This window comes from Trichechus manatus, unplaced genomic scaffold (genome assembly GCF_000243295.1).
Source record: "Trichechus manatus latirostris isolate Lorelei unplaced genomic scaffold, TriManLat1.0 scaffold00078, whole genome shotgun sequence".
NCBI classification, from domain to species: Eukaryota; Metazoa; Chordata; class Mammalia; order Sirenia; family Trichechidae; genus Trichechus; species Trichechus manatus.
This window is the reverse complement of record NW_004444014.1, coordinates 1,516,066-1,541,700: the sequence shown is the minus strand read 5'-3', so window position 1 is coordinate 1,541,700 and position 25,635 is coordinate 1,516,066. Positions and strand designations below refer to the sequence as shown.

The 25,635-nt window shown below is 40.5% G+C and overlaps 1 protein-coding gene and 1 non-coding gene across 2 annotated transcripts in view; both read right to left on the bottom strand.

Annotated features, from left to right (window-relative positions):
• Positions 1–2,795: 2,795 nt before the first annotated feature.
• Positions 2,796–25,635, bottom strand: part of EPG5 (ectopic P-granules 5 autophagy tethering factor) — a 125,855-nt gene continuing 103,015 nt past the window's right edge. The window contains exons 37-44 of the mRNA XM_012556797.2: positions 20,060–20,245; positions 15,030–15,239; positions 14,139–14,283; positions 11,141–11,383; positions 9,624–9,840; positions 8,920–9,135; positions 7,878–7,992; positions 2,796–4,917 (exon numbers count right to left, since the gene is read on the bottom strand). Of these exons, the coding sequence (XP_012412251.1) occupies positions 4,735–4,917; positions 7,878–7,992; positions 8,920–9,135; positions 9,624–9,840; positions 11,141–11,383; positions 14,139–14,283; positions 15,030–15,239; positions 20,060–20,245 (1,515 nt within the window). The 3' untranslated portion in view covers positions 2,796–4,734. The remainder of the gene's footprint in view (positions 4,918–7,877; positions 7,993–8,919; positions 9,136–9,623; positions 9,841–11,140; positions 11,384–14,138; positions 14,284–15,029; positions 15,240–20,059; positions 20,246–25,635) is intronic.
• Positions 12,718–12,799, bottom strand: TRNAS-GCU (transfer RNA serine (anticodon GCU)). The gene has a single exon. It is a non-coding gene; the product is annotated as a tRNA-Ser (tRNA).

The following is a 25,635-nucleotide window of genomic DNA, read 5'->3' as shown; positions in this document are numbered from 1 at the left end:
TCATGGACCAGAACAAATCAGTATCAGCGCCTACCTCTAAGCCAAGAACTTTACCCAGCACAACTCAGATACAAATAGATCACAGAAGAGTATACTTTTTTTTTTTTAAGCAATATACTTATTTCCCAACATTACATTCTCCATTTTGATTAACGGGATAAAATTAACTAAACAGAAAATAATCAGCTACTACTTCAAAGTAAGTCGGTAAGTTGGCTCAAAACCAATTGCAGACAATTCGTAAGGATTAAGTGCAAAGTGCCTTATCGATTGTTAGACCTATCATGCAAATGTGGGATGAGACCAGCCTTCAGCAGCAATTGATGTAAACCAAGTCTGAAGTTTGAACTAGCCACTAGCTCAATGTGCCAACTGTCTGAAAAGATGATGCAGCCCAAGTGTCCAGGGGTGTGACCACACTGCTTGGACCACAGCTAGTGGGACTCTAATCCCCAGGGCAGGGACTAGGGTGAGGCAAGCCAAGCATCTAGGGCACAAGTAAGAGGGCATGCTCTTGGGGCGCTGCAAAGAAATGCCTAAAATGAGCACATCCTGAATTTTGTACCCTAGGTACCTCGCTTGCCTCACCCTACTCCTGGCCCTGCTAATCCCAGGCGCAGCCCTTTTAGAAAAACACGGACAGGTACTTTTTCAAAAGTGCAGTCCTATGAGATACTATTATGGTGGAAGAGGACTAACTAAAGGCATGGGGCATCTAGCCTGGAGAGGACTATGGGGTGATTAGGGTCAGACAGGTGATGAGATCTGAGTATGTCTGAAGATCTGCTGTGAGGGCAAGAAAGTACCCCAACCTGGACTGCTCCAGATGGAACCATGATCAATGGGCAAAGTTACCAGGAGGCCAAATTCAGCTCAATATCAGACAGAACTACAAATAGAGCCTTCCAATGGCAGCGTGGACTTACCCATGAGGGGATGAGCTGTAAGTCACTGGGACAGGTCGGGGAGAGGCTGAAGGATCCCTTGTCAGGTATTCCTGCTGGAGGAGGGTCTAGATGAGCTTTAACACCCCTTTTGACTAAGAATCTATGATTCTATGATATTTGCTTCAGGTTCCAGAAGAAATAATTAGTTTTACGATTAAAAGCCCAATAAAAAACTGTGTATCACTGTCTTAGTTATCTAGTGCTGCTGTAACAGAAATACAAGTGTATGGCTTTAACAAACAGAAATTTATTCTTTCACAGTTTAGGAGGCTAGAAGTCCAAATTCAGGGCACCAACTTAGGGGAAGGCTTTCTCTCTGTTGGCTCTGGGGGAAGGTTCTTGTCTCCTTTCAACATCTAGAGGCTCAGTGTTCCTTGGAGATCTCCTTGTGTCTTGGCATCAATCTTACCCTGGGTCTAGAAGCTTCTCAGTGCAGGGACCCCAGGTCCAAAGGACATGCTTCGCTCCCGGCTCTTCTTTCTTGGTGGTAGGAGGTCCCCCTCCTCTCTGCTTGATTCTCTTTGATATCTCAAAATAGATTAACTCAAGATACAAACTAATCCTACAGATTGAGTCCCACCTCATTAACATAATTGCCTCTAATCTCGCCTCATTGACATCACAGAGGTTAGGGTTTACAACACATAGGATTATTACATCAGATCACGAAATGGTGGACAACCACACAATACTGGGAATCATGGCCTAGCAAAGTTGACACACATTTTGGGGATACACAATTCATAACAATTACCTTCACTCAAAGGGAAAAAAGGACATGGACACTCTAACTGGTACAACATAGATGGCACTGATTTTAGTGACTGATTGGGAGGATGAGGAGGGTGACACTTGGTTAAAGTGAGGCTAGGCTGGTCTGTGGATTTTCGTTTTCTGGACTAGGATTCCCCCAACTTCAAAATGCTGACTCAGGCACAACCCAGGGGACGGAGAAGTAGCGGGAGACTGACTGCCTTGTGAATGAGCCAGCAAACTGACCATGAAAATAAGAAATCAGCCATGTCTCGGGGTTGAGGTCCTGAATGTGGTAGGAGCTTGGGAAGCATGTATGGGTGGGACCAAGCTCCCCAGCTGCCACCATCAGACTCTGCAGACACATCTGAAAGACTTCCCTCCCTCAACGCCCTGCACCTTCCAGCTTTTAGTCGTTCACTAATTCTCAAGTGAGGAGGTGGGGCAATGGATAATGGGGATTAAGTCTGATTCTCTAACCCATCCTTTGTATACCCCAGAGTGGGGAATGGTGAGAAGCAGAAAAGATGCTTTTCATTGAGACCAAAGAGCCTCCCCCTCCTCCCAGAAGCTGTCAGACCTAAAGAACTGCATGCCGCTGATGGTCTCTGTTTGGTTAGAGTCTGGAACGTGCACAAGTTCACCTTCAACGCTGCTCAGCACACAAGGCAGGCTTTGAGCTTGGTCCAGATATCTACCTGCAGGACACGTCACTATTTCTGAAATGGTGCTGCCTGCGCTCTGGCACAGACTATTTTTGCTCATTACCCCTGAAAGCTATTGGGCACGCTGGTCCACCCGCTGCCTTCTTTTCCAAAAGGCTACAGCAGCATTGTCATGTTCTGAACTATCTCAGTGTCTTTGAAGCACTTTCTTAGCCCAGAGCCTCTCACAAGAACCTAGGCGGTGAGTACACTCTCCAATGTTAAACATGAAGAAGTTAATGAGGGAGTACTTTCACTGACCATCTCTGATCATCGTTACAATGTCAAATAAATTTGGAGACAACAGGCATTAAGATCTACATCAACTTCAACAACTGAAATGCTTTACAAGAAAGTGTGATATGCCTATAAATTGGTTTCTTACTGGCTACAACCAAATGTTGATTTTATTTTTTTATGGTTTTTACAGACGAAATACATTATAAATATTATAAACTTTCAAAATTAACTAGTCATAATTTTCTTTAAAATGTACAGTCAAAAATTTCATGTTCTAGGATATCAATAATTACATCCTCCTCAAAGAAAACAGCACACAAAATAATATTTCCTGTTATAATATCACTGTTGCCAAATCAACCATTCAAATGTCCACAGCTTCTAAAATTTCCCATACACATTGAATGGGGAAGATGACCAATTTTGACAGTGGAGAAACATGACCTGACAAAGAAGCAAATACAAAGCAAAGCTCTGAGACAGGCCCACTCTGAGGTGGACATTGGGGTTGACAACACTTGGGAGGATGAACAGGGATGATCTTTATCAGAGCTCCAGAGCAGTCTGTGAGGTGGAATTCTTCTGTACAACTACAGAAATTAAGAGCCCCTACATACTTCCAAATGTTGGGGAACACTCCAAAAGAAGACTTGAGAAGAGGTTATCACTTCATTAACCTGTATCACTAGCCTCCCACTATAAGCTCTCAGTGACTGGACATTCTTCAGTAAATGTTCTTGGGCTATAGACAACCCATAAACAAAAGAAACATTATGCCAAGCTGGCCAATAAAATCAATTATGAGCCAAAAGAATTATGAATATGATGACAGATGACAATTTGCTAATTCCTGGGGGAAACAACATGAGCAAGAAGATGGGCGACAGAACAAGGCAACATTACAGACAGGCTTTAGTAATGGATGCGTTGTTAACAACAGAAAGCACACGGCTACTGAAAAAGCCAAACTTCAGCAAGTCTCCTGCCCTGAACCAATTTCTATGGACACATGTTTCCACAGGTCTGCTATCTTCTTTTGAGTTTAAATAGGGAATGAAGAAACAAGCAGGGATTATAGAATCATCCAGTCTTCAGTCTCTCTTGGCAGTGGGACTTCAGATATCCAACATGGTGTCTATTAGAGTTACAAACTCAGATGCTAACAGGAACTGAGTGAGTGACGGGAACGAGGGGAAGGCTGGGAGAAGGACCAAGAGGAATGGAATAATGGCAATGAAGCGGAGAGTAAGTCCTGCCTACACGCTCCACCACGTGGACCAAGGAAAACACACTGTGCCCAGGATTCTCATCACAGACCTTCAGCATGCCACCCTGACAAAGACGGATGGCTCCTGCTCCATGAGGACACATAGCTGGATGGAGATGAACCTGTCACCATCTCTGGGGTACGCTACACCCAGAATCAAGTGGTCACATTTTACACAATGACTCACTCTGAATGCCAGCCTTGTATTGTCAATTGTTAGCAGTGGTTGGAAACAGAGGACATGTGGTCATAGATGTGGCTCCTGACTAGCTCAGCACTCTTAGCTCCCCTCTTAGAGAGAGAACACAATTCCTTTAAGCTGGTGTATGTCCCCGCTTTTGAGAAATGCAGACATTTTCAAAGTTGGTATGTTTTACTTTGGAAAACCTCAAATGAGGTTCAAAAGTGAGGCTTCTACATGACGCCCAAAGTAGTTAGATCTGGCCCAGGAGTCCTCAAATTTCAACAACACCAGAGGAAGCAAAAGTGGAGACATACAAAGAACTCCACCCTGGGGTCTTGTGAGATGACTGGTGAATTCGGCAACTGTGAGGGATGCTGTCCCCAAGTGGAACTTACTAAGTTTCTCTTGTTGGATGACATAAAAACTAAAAAGTTCCAGGGAAGTCTTAGGGGCTAATAAAACACACACGCACACACGTGCACATGCACAGTCGAGTTTTCCAGGGCCTCCGATGTGCATCCCAGTCACTACTCATTGGCTGAACTGAGCTCTGCAGTGAAAATGAGCAAAGTTCCTTGTGCAACAGCAAAGTTAAATGTAAACATAAACAGCAACGGATTTTCCACAGGCCTCAGTGTACTATCGTATATTGTCCAAATAATGCACTTCTGGATAGAGACGGTTAACAAGAAGAGCGAGGAAGCTTTTCCCATCTTGGAGGCAATGGCCAGGATGCTTTATAAACTGGGCAGCTTGAGATATCTGATCCTGATATTCAATATACTGCTTATTTGATGTCATGGATTCCAGAGCATTCAGAGCCTACAAGACACAGAAGATAAGAGGGTTAACTTGATTTCTGCAGGTATGGCACATCCTTCCTTTATAATCCAGTACAACTGTGAATCAGAGAACTGAAAATAGGAGTACAGAAGGCAGGCCCCGATTAACCACAACCAGGATTCCAGCAACTCAAACTTCTCTGGGTTTTGCAGCCTTCCCCCGTCCTGTGCCATTTCCCAACCCTCCCCTGAAGAGCCCCTGCTGTGGTCAGGGTGGTCTTGCTGCCATATTCCTCACCTGCCACACTCGGTCCTAAAGCCATGTCTTACCCTCATTCTCTACCTACTGAGTCCTCCCCGAAAGATCAAGCCCCACTGACAGGGTGAAGCTTCCCTCTGTTCCCTGAGCCCCAACCATACCCACAGTCAGCAGGACCGACGGTGGTACTTCTTGGCTCTGGACTGCCGTCACAAGACCAGCTGCATCTCGCTAAGGGGAAACGTCTCTGATATGCTGTTTGATTTGTTCTTAGGTTACAAAATAATGTCATGCTCAACTGTTCAACTAAACTAAATTCTAAAGACATCAGCTGTAAAGTGTCACTGAGGGTAAACAACAAAGTCAATCAATCAGCAAACAAGTATCAGATCACATTTCTCCCACTTCCATCTGACAAACAGCATAGAAAGAAGAAAAGGTTTCCACACCACTCCTTCAGAGGAAAATTTTTTTTTTAATTTACATTTTTCTTCCCTGTACAGTGGGAGAAGAGGGGGCAAAGACGGTAAGTGGAGAAAACTAACAACTACCCAGAACAACGGTTCTTGAAGGTGGGGTTTTGTTTCCCAACTGTACAAGCTCACCCACCCCAGGACTGTGAACATGTTCCCTGCCTCCTGGCACACGTCCGCCATCAAGGCAATCCCACGGCTTCCCTCCCATTTATGAGAAACAATGCACTAGAGAATATGTATTAACAGCTGGAATTTGCTTGCCTCAAGAAATAGGGAGGAGGACTTTTGGAGGGATGGTAAATGAACTGACGGCTCAGAAATAAATTACCAGGGGGCTGTAGACAAAAGTCTTTGGGTTGAAAATAAACAATCAAAAGGATTTTGATACCAAGTTAAGAGCTGTGTAAACAGAGTTTAATCTCAGAGCAGCAGTCAGTGAGGATAGGCCTCCCATGAATCACAGTATGCCTGCCTCTCTCCCCAGCTCTCTCACTTTCTAAAGTTTAGTCTCCAAAATGATCTACTTTGACATTTGCCTAAGAGAAATCATTTCATAAGGAGATAACTTTATTTTAAAAAGTCTGAATGCCTTGATGATAAGTCTGGAGGCCTATGCACAGGGAGTCATCATTTTAAATTCAAAGGAATGCAGGCAAAGAGATGCAAGGCGTGTGTGACATGGTGGCCACAGGAGAGTTACAGGTGCTATCACTTCTCTGACTTCTCAAATTTACCTTGAAGTGCAGCTTACTGACTTCACATGTGCCCTTGGAAGACTCACCTGCCTGCTTGGGATATTCCATATAAGACATTTTAAAAATACCCATTGCCGTCGAGTCAATTCCGATTCCTATCGACCCTATAGGAGAGAGTAGAACTGGCCTATAGGATTTCCAAAGAGTGGCTGGTGGATTCAAACTGCTGACCCTTTGGTTAGCAGCCTGAGCTCTTAACCACTGGGCCACCAGGGCTCCATAAAAGATACTGGGGGCGGAGGGGGGAAGACATTAGGGACTCACACAGCAGTCATCCCGCCAGTTAGTTTCAAGTGTCAGTATTTTGTAAACCCAGGCCCCTGAAGAACTTGCAGACTGTACTGTCTGATCCTTGCTCTTAAGAACCAAGATATTACACTATACGTGGCTGGCTTAGACATTACAAAGCTGCCAAAGAAACACTTTCAAAAGAAGAGCGAAGGATGTCTAAGTATCTACCATGGAGATAGACAGTGCAACGAAGTGGTAAGAATGTGAGCCTGGAGGAGCCAGACTGGCCAGGTGTGAATCCCAACCCCAACACTTACTAGCTGTGTGATTTTGGACAAGTTACTTAGCCTCTTTCTGTCTCCATTTCCTCATCTGTAAATCAAGGGTAATAACAGTCTATGAGTCGGAATCGACTTGATGGCAATCGGTTTTGGATGTTATAGGAGTGATGCAAATGGTTAATACGCTCAGCTGCCAATTGAAAAGCTGGAGGTTTGAGTCTACCAAAAGGTGCCTTGAAGAAAGGCCTGGCAATGTACCGAAAAATTAGCCACTGAAAAACGTATGGAGCACAGTTCTACTCTGACACACATGGGGTTGCCATGAGTTGGAGTCAACTTGATGGCAACTGGTACTGGTAAGCATTATAGGATTGTCATGAGGAATAAATGAGTTAAACTTAGAATGGTACCTCACATGTGCAGAGTGCTGGCTCCAGTGTTATACTGTACACTGCTATACAGGGCCAACCTGTTTACAGGTGAAAAACAGCTACAGGGATGTGACCACTGCCATGTGGCTCACATGTTTTTAGAACAAACTATAATTTCTTACAGCTACCTTTTTGTCACTGTTAGGTTACACCAATTAGCCAATAGTGCTCAACCTCTAGACTCACAAAACAGGAAACACCTCACTGGTCTCAAGTTAAAGCTCAGCTCACCTCCATCAATCTCAACTCTGGCCATATTTTCTGTGCCAGTTCCCAACCCCCAGGATGTGGCAGATCAGTGTATATTCACGTTCATCAGAACTGAATCCAATCCCAGACTGGCTTCTTTATCATCTTGCTGCTTCTACAATGACAGTAATAGAGCTAGAGGCTAGTGCCTCCAAAACACTGGTTGAAAATTTGAGGTGGGCACATACTGTAACCATTTTCTAGTCAGGAGAATCTACTAAGGGGTGTAAAAGACAAGGGAGCTACCGCCTCCCCACCTTCTGGGAAAAATCTGGTAGAAAACTTCTAACCCTGAATCATAAAGCTGTTTTTACTGACCTGCTGAGCTTTCAGAGTCAGATATAATTCAGAGCCAGGCTTCAGCCGAATCTGGTCATCTGCAGGAACCTGAACTGAAAGGAAGGCAGCCATGCTTCGGGCGACGACTCGGAACCTTAGACATTAGGGGGAGGACAGAAGTAAATTACTATTGGGTAAGCCCTTTAAATTAAACACCATATTTTCTGCTAAAAAACAAAAAACAGATTTCTAGAGTCACTGTTGTTAACTTCTTCAGGAAAATCTTAAGTATGATCAAGAAGGATTCAGATTCAAAAATGAAAGAGCTCGTTCAACCGAAAGACACACAAGCCCAATTCAAGTGAAACAAAAATCACACAGTCCTGCTAAATTCTACCATAAACAATGAAACATGATGTTAACGGGTTTGGATTGGTGGTTCTCAAAGTTGCAACAATACGATGTCCTACTCAACAAGAATGCTGACATCTGAGTGGTATGAGAACTCTTTTCAACACTGATATGAACTTGAAAAAGAAAACCATGATATACATAAATATTCTGAGATAAAATTAGATTAACAGAAAATTCTTCCATGCTTTAGAATTTTTTAGCAACAAAAACCTAGACTCATTTCTCTTTACTTATCCTTCCTACCAACTGACCTTAACCCATCCTGACAACTTACCAGTTCTACTGTACTGAGTCCTTCCCGGGCTCTGCATTTCCCGAGCTCACAGCATGACAAAGTGCTGGCTAACCTAACCTTGCTTGCCATTACCAGCCCAAGGCCAAAAAGAAATCAGTAGTGCAGTAGGGTAACAAAGTAGAAAGATAACATACTGCTAAAAAAAAACATTGTTTGAACTTAAAAACAAAGTTGTTTTAAAGTGAGGAAAAACTAAAAACACTTTTTAAAATATAAAGATGTAATCAGGCTCTGATTTTTTTTTTCCCCCTCCCTTAATGTCTGTGGAAAACTTAGCTTCTAAGTCAAAAACCCTGTAAAAGTATCACAACCCCTAAGTAAGTGCAGATGCTGGAGGCCTGTTTAGTAAGAGCAGTGGCAGGGCTTCCTTACCTGTTAGATAAGGGTGACTTCCGGCCCAACCCAATTGCCCCCAGAATCCCAGAGCTGAGCCTCTCCTCAGCCATGAGGCTCTGCCTGCCCTGAAGCATGAGCAGAATTCGAATGACAGATTCTGTCAAGACCGAGTCGTTCTGCTCTGTCTGAATCAGCGAGAGCTGCAGGACCTGGTGCCACCACAAAAACAGCTTTGCCTCTTCCTGCACAGAGCTGGGGGGAGGCACAAGAGGAAAAGAATATTAGAAGTAGAGTTTTCCACACCCATTTAACTGAAAGTCCATATTCAAGTATAGGGGGCATTTAGTACTTTGAAAGCTTAGGCTAACAGGTAATGTTAACAGAGTAATTGGATTGTAATTGCTACCATTTATTGAACACTTACTCGCTGCCAGACACTGTATATGGGTTTTACGTTCTTTCACTTGATCTTTACTACTATCCTAAGAGGTAGGTATTATTATCTTTACTTAACTGATAAGGAAGACTGGTGCTTTAAAATGCTGGTTTTAGGAAATAAAACCCGCCCAGGAAATTAGCCCATGAAAGAAAGAATGTTTCTACAGCAAGCTGTACTTCACAGCCTTGTTGGTTTTTTTACGTACCACTTAATTCTGTGTATTTAAATACAGACTTAAATCCTAAACTCTAAGTTAACCAAACACAATGAGTTTGATACAGCAGCCAGGGAGCCAACAAACCTTGGATACACCTGTTCCAACCACTTGCTTAAGATGAGCAGCACTTTCATGTCATTCCTTAGAGTCTGTTCACTATTTAAACACTGAAGCAAGTAGACATAAAGAGTCAAGTAACTGCCCAGGGACAGGCACTCCTGCAGAAATTCTTCTACGGTGAGCTCAGGAACTTGAAGGGACACCAGAATGGGGCCCCATCCTACATTTTGACTAAGGGAGTCTAAGAAAAGAACACCAAAAAAGGAAATCAAGATAAAAGCAAGAAGTCAAATTAATGAACTATTTCAATAAATCTTTTGACTTTAAGCTTCGTGTCAAGAAACCATTTCTCACATTGGTCCTAGGTGCCACTTTCAAAAGGAGAATGTGTCTCAGGGATTAGAAAGCCCTCAGTGGCTAAATGCCTGCACCCAGGCTAGCCACTATCGAGGCCAAGAAATCAGAATCAGTGCTGCATACCTGTAAATCACCTTTCTTACCATACTGTGAGCAGTTAAGTCACTCGTAGACACTGCCTGCCCCAGTCATCTAAGAGTTATAACTTTATCTAGTACCATCTTTAAGTGTGTTGTGACTACTCATGCTTTTCCAAGGCAAATTATTACTACTCTATCCATAATAAGCTTAGTTTGACTCATATCCCAACTGAAACCCTTGAAAATGTTTCACAGATATAAAAAAAAAAAAAAAAAAGTTTCGATTTTAGTAACACAAAGGAATTGGGAACAAGAATGTTACTCTAATGGTTCTCAACCCTTTGGGGGGAGTAAGGGTGGGAGTCACATGGTGACATGCACAGCACCTCCCACAGGTGGACATGGGTTGTCCATGAGTTCTCGAGATAGGACAGACGGCAGATTATGTGTACTTCCTGGAATCCTCGCTCCAACACCCTTGTTTCTCTCCTACTGTCTGCAATATGATGTGTACCTGGATATTAAGTTGACAACTACTGTTCTGCACAATATTTCTTAACCAGGCCATGTCTTCTACAGCATCTGAGAATTGAGCGGCAGGGAGTAAGAATGATAAAGGGAAGGCTGGGGGCAGGGTGACTTCTTCATAATAGTTTAAAAGGTGTGACAAGAAGCAATAAAAATACTTCTATGAAAACTCATCTTAACAAAAGTGACAAAAAAGGGGAAAAATTAGTACCATGGAGCATGATTATATAGATGTGGGTTTATAGCATGTGTTTTGAGGACTATGACTTGGTCTGTGACATAACACAATCTGCCTATAGTAAAAGGCTTGGTCTGATACTCCAAAACCAATGCAATAATGAATTAGAGATTCCCTCCCTTTAAATATGTGACTGCACCAACAGACCTGGATCTCTGCTAAATAAGATCTTCACAAATGAGACAAAATATACTCTGGAATATCAACATTTACAGAGCAGAAGTTAAAGTGGTGCAATCCCTCATAGGAAAGGCTCCAGAAAAAGATAGCATGATGACAAAGATTTAATCTTCCCTGGAAAAGACCAACAGGAGAGCACGAGACGACCATTCTCTTACCTTCCTTGAAGTAGGCCATGATGCAGGCTTCTGTGGTCTCAGCCATGTGGCGGACGGAAGCCAGGCTCTGGCATGCTGCTGTTAAAAGGGGCAGCACCCCCAGCCCGTGCACTCTCTGGCTAATCCAGGTCCGGATACTGCCCCGGAGGAACTCAGCAGTTGGAACAGTTGCGTTGTTCATCATCATCAGGACTTCCACAAAGAGGCTACTGAGGGCCATATGGCGGGTCTGGCTGTCTATGTCTGTGGGAAACACAGACACACACTTGAGAAAGACTGCTGCGATGGTGACATAAGTGTGATTGAGAGAACAACAGTGCTTCCATCTCTGCTGTCTGCTGGGCAGATCTGACAATTCTAGTGACTGATCCCAAGAGGACCAGAAGGAAGACTCTGGGTAGTGGTGCTTAGCTTTAAAGGATAGGATGTGGCACATCAGTACTTTGTAAGGGCCAAAGTAGGAAGTACTGCAAGTTCCTTGGGTAAAGCAGTGTGGCACCGAATACTGTAACAGACATGTAACAGGCTGATGCAAAAAAGTAACTTATTTATCCTAAGAGGCCTAACTAATCTTTACTTTCTAACCTTTCCTCATAGAAACCCAAATACACAGATCTCAGCAGTCATTTGCTAAATTACAAAGTCACTCTATAAATTATTCCCCCCACCCTGCCAAAGCTGTCAATATTCTAGGGTGATTTACTTGGAATAAAACTTATTACTTAAAACTAAATTTAGAAGTAAGGAAAGGAAAAACCTTTTCAGAGGTTCTTAACAGCAGCTCTTTTATTTCTTTGGTTTTTGATTTTAAGAAAAGTGGGGAGAGTAGAAGCATGGCAGTATAAATGGGTCTTTCCAAAAAATCGGAGGTAAAAAGGGAATGGAGACAAGGAAAAGAGCTAATTTGTTCTACAAGAAAACTAACTGCAAATGAGTGGAGAAGGTCACTGTGGTCAATTCCTTTTTCATGATCAAAAACAGAAAATATGTTTCACTGCAGTGTTGTGGAGGAAACTATTCAACAGACATAATTTTCACCAACTATTTCTAGCTCTCCTTGAGTTGGGTAGTACATTGTTTTATAGAAACCTGACTTCAGTATTTATGTCAGTGGGAATCTACCTGCACAGTGTCAAATAAACCCTAACTTAAAACTACTATTTAAAAAAAAAAACAAAAAAACAAAAAAACAACCTGTTACCAGCAAGTCAATTTCGACTCATAGCAACACAACAGGACAGAGTAGAACTGTCTCTTAGGGTTTCCAAGGAGCAGCCAGTGGATTCGAAATGCCAACTTCTTGGTTAGCAGCCAAGCTTTTAACCACTGTGCCACCAGGGCTCCTAACACTACTATACCAAAAAAAAAAAGAAAAAAAACAACAAGCCTGTTGCTGCCCAGTCGATTCTGACTCATAGTGACCCTACAGGACAGAGGAGAACTGCCCCATAGGGTTTCCAAGGGGTGGCTGGTGGATTCAAACTGCCAACCTTTAAGTTAGTAGCCATAGCTCTTAACCACTGCGCCACCAGGGCTCCAAAGGCAACTCTCCACCAGGGGAGGCAGAGAACTGATATCGACGAGGATGGGATTTGAACCCATGCATGCACAGCACAATGGATTAGCAGTTCATCACCTTAACCACTCAGCCACCTCGTCCCACAGTGCTACTCTAAGACCTACTTACTGTCAAGCCAAGACTTAAAAAAGAAAAAAAAAAAGTTTCAGAGAGATAATAACAGTATGTGTATGCATATATATTTTTCCATGTATTTATTTCTATGAGTGTGAACATTCTTGGTAATAAAAGCCTTACCTCTGAATTTCAGTTGAATGGCAATTTTATCTTTTAATTATGACTCATAGGTAACAATTAATTACTGCATTGAACCTCTTAACTGATCCCAGTCTCTCCCCTTCCTAATCATCTTCAACATGGCCAACAGAAGCTTTTCTAAAAACTAGATCTGATCCTATCACTCTGCTGACTAACATCTTTCTAGAATGCCCTTCTTCTCTTTGCCTGGCCACGTATTAATCAATGTTCATGGCCCAATCACATACGACCAACTCAAGATCAGTTTCTCCAGCAATGCCTGGTGATTTTTCTTTTCTTTTGTTTTTTTTTAAATTCATTGAGTGTTATTGGCTTGCCAGGCTGTTGCTTATACTTTAGATAATTATCTCATTTGATCCTTATGAAGTATGTGTAGTTATTATCCCCATTTTGCAGATGAGATTATTTAACTTGTCCAGAGTCTCATAACTACTAAGTGGTGAAGCCAGAATCTGGTTCTAGAATCTGTATTTTTAACTACTACATTATCTATCTTCTGTAATAAATCTATATTGCAGCCATGTTTAAAAATTTCAACTGATTTTTTGTTCACCAATTCTAACCAACTCAATCGCTATACCAGCTTTACATTAGTATGCTTTCCTACACAGTACAGTTGCCTATTTTCAAACGCTATTTAAATAAACATAAAAACGTTCGTGAGAATCATCTGTGTTGTGGGAGATTTTCACTGCTGTAGTGTATTCCATTTTATGACTATATAACAATTTATCCCATCTACTGAACATACAGGCTGTTTCCAGTTTGGGACCTCCTCAGATACAAAGCTATGAACATTCCTGTTCATGTTTTCCAGTACACATGTGCATACATTTTGTTTGGTTCATGGGATATGCAAATTTCAGTAGATGATGCTAAACTTTTAAAAATGATTGTACCAATTTACTCTGTGGTCAGCAGTATGTAAGAGTTTTAAATACCAACACTTGGTATTTAAAATCTTCTTAATTTTAGCCATTCTGGTGGGTATGTCACAGTATCTCACTATGGTTTTATTTTGCATTTCCTTGATCATTAACAAGGTTTAGCATCTTTTCATTTTACTGGTCATTTGGATATCCTCTTTCATGACAAGGCCTTTTGTGACCCAGCAGGTATTTAGTTACTGAATAAATACAGTATTTCCCACTAGTCACTTACCAGGTGGGTTAAAGATAATGATATCATCTAACAGCTTAGACATTTGCTGTTCTAGAATTGCAAAGGTGATTTTTCCATTTTGCTCCAGGGCACTGAGAAATTGGACCATCTGATGAATGAATGCTCGGCATTTTGGAACTGCATCCTGACAAACAAAAGAAGAATCATTCAAACTAATCCAAACAAGCAGTGTCAAATGAGCACTCCCTAGGAGCCTGGTCCTGCACTGGCTGCTTGGGTAGAGAATGGAGAGGAGAGATCAGGAATCCACAAGATCTAATGCCCAAAGTCTCTATGTCTAAGGGTATGCAAATCTGTGGTAACACTTCGAGTAGAACCCAGATTCTCCCAAACTCCAGCAGGACACTCTTCCTTTTTACTACATTAATAACAGCATTAATCAAACATCAGTCACTTGCCAGAACTTTTCTAAAAACTTCCAGGTTCATTAACTAATTTATTCCTCACAACAAAAGGCAGGGTATTATTATTTCCAATTCAGATGAGAAAATCAAGGCACTTGCCCAAAGTCACAAAGGCAGTGCACTGGAGACCCAGGCTTGTGAGGCTTGCTCAAGCTCACGCTCATAATTTCCCTGTTACTCTGCTGCCATTAACATTCATATCACTAAATCAACTGCCTACTCCCAGCCCTCAATCCTTTCGACCACTCTTCAGGATGAGACACTGCTAGTAAGTAAAGGTTTATGAAAAGAGATAAATAAAACTAAAACACCCAGAAGGAGGCCAAAACATAAGTACACTACAAAACATATCCTCCAACTTTCTCTGCTGTGAACTCACTGGGTCCAAGGCTGTCCTCAGTAGTATTTATGCTACAATTGGTCCTAAACAATATTCTCTGTCTCTTAAATTACACACTTAACTTACAAGATGTTTCTGGCCATCAGCTGGAATGGAAAGGCCCGCAGACACTTTTAGGAGCTTCACTATTAATTCAGCAGAAGATTCTTTAGCCAGGATGATGGACGGCGGATAATGGCTGCTGAAATAACCTATCACACTCTGGTATGACACAATATCCACAAGATGCCATGAAAGTGAGCTTGTCTGTCCAAGGAGATTGAGTAAAGGCGAATCCTAGAAATGAAACATATATTCTTTTAGTTTCAGAGCCCCTATTCTCCCAGAAATATGTATCTCAAACTAGTCTGACCACTAAGCCTAATGATAGGCACAACACAGTTAAAAGTGTCAAGTTAGAATCTACTCAAGTTAGGAGTACTAGTAAAATTAATAGCCAAAGTCTTGGCAAAAACCCATTAATATTAAGATTTATTAGTATTCAGAGTGCAGTTTTCACAGGAACTCTCTGATCTGGAGGCATTCTATAAAATAACGTATGTCTGACAACAACAGGAAAACATTTTTTTCTGGTCATAAGGGAGTAAGATAGCTGAACAAATTAACATTTTTTGGGGGAGAAGGGGCAGCGAATTCATTTATGTCCCTGCCAAACACACTTTAAGAATTGTAGCATATGTTCAAAGTCAATTTATCTTATACTGACTTTGGATTATTGGATATGCATGCAAAAAAGAAAAAAACAAACGAACAAACAAAAAACTAAAACCAGACCCTTAGAATTAAGTACTCAGTTCTCTTAAGAAATAGTGAATAACTAAGAACCAAAAATACAACTGCATTTTGTCTAACTTATGTTCATACCATCACTCTAAAATATTACAGATGTTACAACGGATCCAAACTATTCTTTGTTCACAGTGAGCATTCTATATGAACTTCTCTGAACTAATCTCTACATAATTTGAAACAATCAAACTACACTAAATTTTACAATGATAATTTGGACATGGAATGGTTTAATTTCTTTTATATACATATTCTAATTCTTTTTTATTGTGGTAAAATGCAAACAACATGAAATTTACCATTTTAACCACTTTAAAATGTACAATTCAGTGGCATTTAGTACACCCATAACATTATGTAACCATCACCACTATCTAGTTCTAGAACATTTTTATCATCCCAAAAGGAAAATCTCATATCCGTTAAGCAGTCACTCCCCAGCCCCCACTCCTCCCAGCCCCTGGCAACCACTAATCTGCTTTCTGTGTTTATAGATTTGCCTCGTCTGGATATTTCATATGAATGCAATCATATAATATATGACCTTTTGTGTCTGGCTTCTTTCACTCAGTATCATGTTTTCAAGATTCATCCATGTTACAGTATGAATCAGTACTTCATTCCTTTTCATGGCTTAATAACATTTCACTGTATATTCCATACACCACAATTTGTTTATTCACTTATCTGTTGATGGACATTTGGGTAGTTTCTACCTTTTGGCCATTGTAAATATTGCTGCTATGAACGTTTGTTTGTAAGTTTTGTTTGGGCACCTGTTTTCGATTCTTTTGGGTTATAGGAGTGGAATTCTGAATTATAAAGAAATTCTATGTTTAATTTATTGAGGAACCACTGAGAGCAGTTGTTCCATTTTACATTCCCATCAGCAATGTTCCAATTTCTCCATATTCTTGCCAGCACTTATTTTCCATCTTTTTTTCCCCTCTTTGGTGCTTTAGGTGAAAGTTTACAGAGCAAATTAGTTTCTCATTAAACAATTAATACACAAATTGCTTTGTGACATTGGTTGCCAACCCCATGATGTGTCAACACTCTCTCTTTCTCAACCTCGGGTTCCCATTTCCATTCATCCAGTTTTCTTGCCCCTCCCTGCCTTCTTGTTTTTGCCTTTGGGCTGGTGTGCCCATTTAGTCTCATATACATGGTTGAACAGTGTGTGTTATTATTTGTCTTATAGGCCAGTCCAATCTTTGGCTGAAGGGTGAACTTCAGGGGTAACTTCAGTGCTGGGTTGTCCAGGGGCCATACTCTCAGGGTTTCTCCAGTCTCTGTCAGCTCAGTAAGTCTGGTCTTTTTTTATGAGTTTGAATTTTGTTCTACATTGTTCTCTCGCGCTGTCCTGGACCCTCAATTGTGATCCCTGTAAGAGCAGTCAGTGGTGGTAGCCAGGCACCATCTAGTTATTCTGGTCTCAGTCTGGTGGAGACTGGCAGTTGTGGTCCATTACTCCTTTGAACTAATCTTTCCCTTGTGTCTTTGGTTTTCTTCATTCTCCTTTGCTCCAAATGGGATGGGACCAGCAGATGTGTCTTAGGATGGCTGCTCACAAGCTTTTAAGACCTCAGACTCTACTCACCAAAGTAGAAATATAGAACATTTTCTTTATAAACTATGCAATTCCAATTGAACCAGATGTCCCCCGAGACCATGGTCCCCAGTCCTCAGCCCAGTAACTTGGTCCCTCAGGGAGTTTGGACATGTCTATGAAGTTTCTGTGATTTTGCCTTGGTCAAGTTGTAACGACTTCCCCAGTATTGCATACTGTCTTATCCTTCACCAAAGTTATCTATTGCCTATTGTCTAGTTAGTGTTTTTCCATCACTGCTCCTCTCCTCCCTTGTAACCATTAAAAATTGTTTTTTTCTGTGTGTAAACCATTTCATGAGTTTTTACAATAGTGATCTCATACAGTATTTGTCCTTTTGTAATTGACTTATTTCACTCAACATAATGTCCTCTAGATTCATCCGTGTTGGGAGATGTTTCGCAGATCCATCATTTTTCTTCATCATTGCATAGTATTCCACTGTGTGTAAGTATCATAGTTTATTTATCCATTCATCTGTTGATGGACACTTAGGTTGTTTGCATCTTTTTGCTATTGTCAAGAATGCTGCAATGAACATGGGTGTGCATATGTCTATTTGTGTGACGGCTCTTATTTCTCTAGGATATATTCCTAAGAGTGGGACTGCTGGTTCATATGGTAGTTCTATTTCTAGCTTTTTAAGGAAGCGCCATATCATTTTCCGAAGTGGTTGTTCCATTTTGCATTCCTACCAGCAGTGCCTAGCCTAAGAGTTCCAACCTCCCCACAGCCTCTCCAACATTTGTTATTTTCTGTTTTTTTAATTAGTGCCAGTAATGCTGAGGTGAAATGTATCTCATTATAGTTTTGATTTGCATTTCTCTAATGGCTATCGATCTTGAGCATTTCCTCACATGTCTAGTTAGCCACCTGAATGTCTTCTTTGGTGAAGTGTCTGTTCATATCCTTTGCCCATTCTTTAATTGGACTATTTGTCTTTTTGTTGTAAAGGTGTTAGATTTTCCAATGGATTTTGGAGATTTTGTCTGGTATGTCATAGCCAAAATTTTTTTCCCAGTCTGTAGGTTCTCCTTTTACTCTTTTGAAGTCTTTTGATGAGTATAAGTGCTTAATTTTTAGGAGATCCCAGTTACCTAGCTTTTCTTCTGGTGTCTGTATATTGTTAGTTATGGTTTGTATCCTGTTTATGCTGTATATTAGGGCTCCTAGCATTGACCCTATTTTTCTTCCATCATCTTTTTGATTTTATATTTAGGCCTTTGATCCATTTTGAATTAGTTTTTGTGTATGGTGTGAAGTATGGGTCCTGTTTCATTTTTTACAGATGGACATCTAGTTTTGCCAACATCATTTGTTAAAAAAAAAACTGTCTTTTCCCCATTTAATGGACTTTGAGGCTTTGTCAAAGATCAGGTGACCTCGTAGGTGGACAGATTTACATCTGGGTTCTCGATTCTGTTCCACTGGTCAATGTATCTGTCATTGTACCAGTACCAGGCTGTCTTGACTACCATAGCTGTATAGTAAGTTCTGACATCAGGTAGTGAGAGGCCTCCTACTTTGTTCTTCTTCAATAATGTTTTACTTATGCAGGGCCTCTTTCCTTTCCATATAAAGTTAATGATTAGTTTTTCCATCTCGTTAAGGAATGCTGCTGGTATCTGGATTGGGATTGCATTGTATTTGCAGATTGCTTCGGGTAGAATTGACATTTTCACAATGTTGAGTCTACCTATCCATGTTTTTCCATTTATGGAGGTCTCATTTGATTTCTTGCAGTAGTGTTTTGTAGTTTTCTTTGTATAGGTCCTTGGTTAGATTTATTCCTAAGTACCTTTTTTTTTTAGGGGCTATTATAAATGGTATTACTTTCCTGATTTCCTTTTCGTAGTTCTCTTTATTGGTGTATCGGAATCCAAATGATTTTTCTATGTTTATCTTGTATCCAGCTACTCTGCTGAATCCTTCTATTAGTTCCAGTAGTTTTCTTGTGGAGTCTTTAGGGTTCTCTATGTATAGTATCATACCATCCGTGAACAGGGATAGTTTTACTTCTTCCTTATCAATCTGGATGCCTTTTATTTCTTTTTCTTGCCTAATTGCTCTAGCCAGGGCTTCCACCACAATGTTAAATAGAAGTGGTGATAAAGGGCATCCTTGTCTTGTTCCCATTCTCAGGGGGAATGTTTTCAGCCTCTCCACTGAGACTGATGTTGGCTGTTGGTTTTGTATAGATGTTCTTTATTATGCTGATGAATTTCCCTTCTACTGCTGTTTTATTGAGAGTTTTTATCAGGAATGGGTGGCAAATTAACATATTTTAGAAATTAACTTGAATCCTATCTCAATTTATAATCTGAAGAATTAAGAAAGCAGTTATTTACTCTATGGCAAACAGACAAATGGAAGCAATTGCCTAAGAAAGAAGTAAAACTCATACACTCAAAGAAAAAACTGTAAGTGATACAGGCCAAAACTGACTTGAAGAAGTATATACAGGATAAAACTAGGAATTAATGAAATATAAAATAAAATTGACTTATATATTCTAACTCAGTGTGGTTCCCTTCATGATCTACAATTAGATTAAGAGCTATCCAAGAAAATCAGGCATCTAGGTGAAAGCACATCTCATACGCTAAGCATATTCACACTGACAGGCATTACAGAAACACGCTAGAAGGTGAGGCTCTAGGGAGTCTTGCCAAGTCTTTATCATAAGCTTCAGACTTACTGTCTGGTCTACTAGTTGATCTTCCTTTGCCAATAAAATCATCATGAAGAGGAGACAGACAATCATGCTTCTAGTTTCAGGGCGGGGATTGGGATTCCAGGCATCAGAGAGCACACTAACCCAATTGACTTCACAGAGTATAGACCCCAAAAACAGAAAACAGCTCTTGGGGCTTCCTCGTTCCACCTAAAAGGAAAAAACAAAAATCAATGCTTGGCTTTAAGCTGCCCATGTATCTTGAAAATGTGTATAAATCAATGCTTCATAAATTAGTTGTATTTTTTAAAAATAACACTTATTTTTCTAGTTGGGACAGGATGAAAGTTGCGCTCTACTAGGCAGTGGTTCCCAGATTGAGTGACAATTTGTTAAAACACAGATTGCTGGGCACCACCACTAGTTTCTTATTTCCTGGATCTGGGGTGGGAGCAAGAATTTACATTTCTAATGAGTTCCCAAGTGATGTTGATGCTGCTTGTCCAAGAAAAAACATTTTTAGGCACACTACACTAAGATATATAATTTTCATACTGTCTTTTTAGTGTAACGTTGTATTATAAAAATGTGTCCATATCATTAGTCTTTATAATTTTTGATGAATGCATAATATTTAATTAAATCTTATTTAAAATGCATTAGGGATTTTTGGCATATAATCATCCTCAAAGTTATCTTTTATAAGGCTATTTAAATATGTCTAGATCGTTTAACATGAGACATGGCTAGCTACAATTTTATCCTTTCAAAATGAAGATTAAAAGCTCTACTCCATTAATAAAATAACAGTCAATGGAATTTGATGCTGACGCATGTCTTCATATTACCATCATATTTTGCTAACTACTTCTCCTTTTTAGAAAATTATTCTTCATCCTTCTTTATCAAGTTTTCTATTGTTAACCCCACCCACCCCACTCCCTCCAAAAAAACATACTTTATTATGTCAACAAGATACAAAGAAAAGATTCCCAGCTTCTGGGCAGGTCAGGGCCATCTATCATTAAAATAAAAAACCCCTAGAGATGTAGTGCTTGCCTCATGTACTAAATCCAGCTATAAAATCATTCTTAAACCTTTTATTTCTCTAAAACATCTGCCATCAGCTTTCCCTAGAGCTCAGATAATGAGGAGTGGCTGACAAGCAGCACTGGGTTGGGATCCACATACAGGACAGACTACAAAGTCAGCACTAAAAGAATGAAGTACATTTTACTCATTGTCATAAATAACTGTAGATCTCTATCAACTAAAGCACTTATGGTGTCTCAATAAGAAATGTGGGGGCAGGGCCAAGATGGCTGAGTAGTCAGATGCTTCCTGTGTTCCCTCTTACAACAAAGACCCAAAAAACCAAGTGAATCGATTATATATGACAATCTAGGAGCCCTGAACATCGAAGGCAAAGCTGAAGAATCGGGCTGAGTGGCAAGGGGAGGGAGAAACAGTTGAGAAGCAGCAAGGAGTTGCCAGACCTGACCAGGTGGGAGGCAGCACCCTTCAGGTCGGTTTGGCTGGTGTGCACAGTGAGGCAAGCAGTGGCACTTGAGAGGTGTTTTCCACATTGGGAGACACCTAGCAGCAGAGTCTACTCTGGCCTCCAGAACCAGTGAGAAGTGGAGCTCAATCAGCAAAAGATAACTACATGTGTCTAACCTACCACGCAGACCAAAAACCACCCCCTTTGGGAAAAACCTCTCTCTCATTTACCTGCCCCCTCCCTGCTCTGCACCAGGTCCCAGGCCAGCTTCAGTGACTGCCGAGTCCCCTAAGTCAGAAGTAGGACCCATCACGCACCCTGAGCCATTCTCCCAGCCTTGCAGAGGGAACAAATTCACAAACAGGAAAAAATACTCTGCCTGCTCCCCTAAGCTGGGAACTCAGGGTAGGCATACCACCTTTGCCTAGGCACAGGCATAAAAGGGTCCATGGACTTTGAATGCCTTTCACCCCTGCATAGACCTGCGTGGGCCCATTTCAACAGCATAGGCCCTCATTACAACAGTACAACAGGGTATATACCTGAAGCTTAACTTCAACTGTATCCGCTATATGGTAGAGTGGCAAGTTCATGACATTTGACACTGCTCTGCCCATTAAGCAGGGTCCTCACCTACCCACATCAGTGGCCTGAGGACTGGTGGCTCCACCCACCCTACCTAGCCACCCACGACAGGTCCAAGAATAAGTCGTGCCTCCCAGACCTTATAGCCAACAGCACAGGATGCTCACAGTGCGGGTACAAAACCCACCCACCTATGTGCTCTAGGCAACAGGGACACGCTTTCCTCTCAGACACTAAGGGGCAGCTATCAGCCCCCTGCCTTGCTCAGTGCGTGACCCCCTACTGCAGCCAGATACCTGTGCCTACACAATCACCCATGCCTGTCTAGGCCTGTGAAAGCCTAAACCACACTCTTGGTGACCAACTACCTGGACACCTAAGCTGAATCCATACAAGAAAAGTAAACAGACTCCTGGGCTCACATACCTAGTAACAGATCTAACCCCCTGGTGACAGGGCATGAGAGCTACAAAGGCGCCAATAATCAAACTAACTCACACGAGCAGCCTATTTGGGCATATCAAAACAAGAACTAGGACACAGTAAGCAAACAAAATAAATAAATATAATAACTTATTGATGGCTCGCAGACAACAGTCGACATTAAATCACATAAAGAGGCAGGCCATGATGGCTTCAACAAGCCCCGAAAACAAAGAATCAAGAAATCTTCTGTAGGAAGAGAATTTCTTGGAATTACCGGAGGCAGAATACAAAAGATTAATATACAGAACTCTTAAGGAGATCAGACAAAACAGAACCAGCCAAGGAACACAGACAAAGCAATACAGGAACTTAAGAAGATTAGAGAAGAGCAAAGTGACAAATTTAACAGGCTGCAAGAATCCATAGAGAGACAGCAATCAGAAATCCAGAAGATTAACAATAAAATTTCAGAATTAGACAACTGAACAGAAAGTCATAGGAGCAGAACTGAGGCAATGGAAGTCAGAATTAGTGAGACTGAAAATAAAGCACTTGATACTAACTTATTTGAGGAAAAATCAGATAGAGGGATTTTAAAAAATGAAGAAACCATAAGAATTATGTGGGAATCTATGAAGAGGAATAACCTACGAGTGATTGAAGTACCAGAAAAGGCGGGCGGGGGGGATAGTAGAAAATACAGAGATAATTTCTGAAGATTTGTTGGCAGAAAATTTCCCTGATATCATGAAAGATGAGAAGATACCTATCCAAGACGTTCATCAAACCCCACATAAGGTAGATCCCAAAAGAAAGTCACCAAGACATATTATAATCAAACTTGCCAAAATCAAAGATAAAGAGAGAATTTTAAGAGCAGCTAGGGATAAACAAAAACTCATCTACAAAGCAGAGTCAGTAAGACTAAGCTCAGACCACTCAGAAGAATCCATGCAGGCAAGAAGGCAATGGGGATGACATATATAAAGCATTGAAGAAAAAAAAATTACCAGCCATGAATTATATAGCTAGCAAAACTATCAAATATTACAGTGAAATTAGGCATTTCCAGGTAAACAGAAGTTTAGGGAATTTGCAAAAACCAAAACAAAACTGCAAGAAATACTAAATGTTAGAAAATCCATAACATCAAATAACAACCCAAGACCAGAACACAGGACGGAGCAACCAGATATCAACCCACATATGGAAGTCACAGAAATAAATCAAAGCTAAAACACTGAAAATAGGGAAACAGAGACGTCAATATAAAAAGATGACAACATTAAAACAAAAAAGAGGAACTAAAAAATGTAGTCATAGATCTTTCATATGGAGAGGAAATCAAGGCAATAAAAGAAATAAAAGAGTGGTTTAAACTTAGAATAATAGGGGTAAATATTAAGGTAATCACAAAGGAAACTAACAATAATACACATCAAAACAAGAAAAACATAAAGACTCAGCAAATACAAAATCTACAACAATGAAAAAGATGAAAAGAAAATACATAAAGAAAAATGACTCAGCACAGAAAATTAGGTGGAACAAAGTGTCAACAACACACACAAAAAGACATCAAAATGACAGCACTAAACTCATACCTATCAATAATTACACTGAATGTAAATGGACTAAATACACCAATAAAGAGACAGAGAGTGGCAGAATGGATTGAAAAAACACGATTCGTCTATATGCTGTCTACAAGAGACACACCTTAGATTTAAAGACACAAACAAACTAAAACTCAAAGGATGGAAAAAAATATATCAAGCAAACAACAATCAAAAAAGAGCAGGACTGAAAATATTAATCTCTGACAAAATAGACTTTAAGGTAAAATCCACCACAGAGGATAAGAAATGACATTATATAATGATTAAAGGGTCAATAAACCAGGAGGACATAACTATACTAAATATTTACGCACCCAACAACAGGGCTCCAAAATACATAAAACAAACTCCAACAGCATTGAAAAGAGAGACAGACAGCTCCATAATAATAGTAGAAGACCAACACACCACGTTCGGTGAAGGACAGAACATCCACAAAGAAGCTCAATAAAGACAGGGAAGACCTAAATGCCACAATCAACCCACTTGATCTCATAGACATATACAGAACACTCCACCCAACAGCAGCCAAGTATACTTTCTTTTCCAGTGCACATGGAACGTTCTCCAGAATAGACCACATATTAAGCCATAAAGCAAGCCTTAACAGAATCCAAAGCATCGAAATATTACAAAGCATCTTTTCTGACCGCAAAGCCATAAAAGTAGAAATCAATAACAGAAAGAACAAGGGGAAAAAATCAAACACATGGAAACTGAACAACACCTTGCTCAAAAACTACTGGGGTTATAGAAGAAATCAAGGATGAAATAGAGAAATTCACAGAATGAAATGAGAATGAAAACATATCTTACCAGAACCTTTGGGACACAGCAAAAGAAGTGCTCAGAGGTCAGTTTATAGCAATAAATGCACACATCCAAAAGAAGAAAGGGCCAAAATCAAAACATTAACCCTACAACTGGAACAAGTAAAAAAAGAGCAGCAAAAGAAGTCCTCTGGCGCCAGAAAAAAGGAAATAATAACAATTAGAGCAGAATTAAATGAAATAAGAGAATAGAAAAACAAAATAATTAACAAGACTAAAAGCTGGTTCTTTGAAAGGATCAACAAAATCGATAAACCATTGGCCAAAATGACAGAAGAAAAACAGGAGAGGAAGTAAATAACCTGTATAAGGAATCGGATGGGTGATATCACAACAGATCCAACCGCAATTAAAAGAACTGTAACAGTATACCATGAAAAACTGTACTCTAACAAATTTGAAAACCTACAGGAAACGGACAAATTTCTAGAAACTCATTACCGACCTGAACTAACACAAACAGAGGTAGAACAACCAAATAAACCCGTAACAAAAGAGAAGATTGAAAACGTAATTTTAAAACTCCCAACAATAAAAACCCCTGGCCTGATGGTTTTACTGGAGAATTCTACCAAACTTTCAGAGAAGAGTTAACACCACTACTACTAAAGGTATTTCAGAGCATAGAAAAGGATGGAA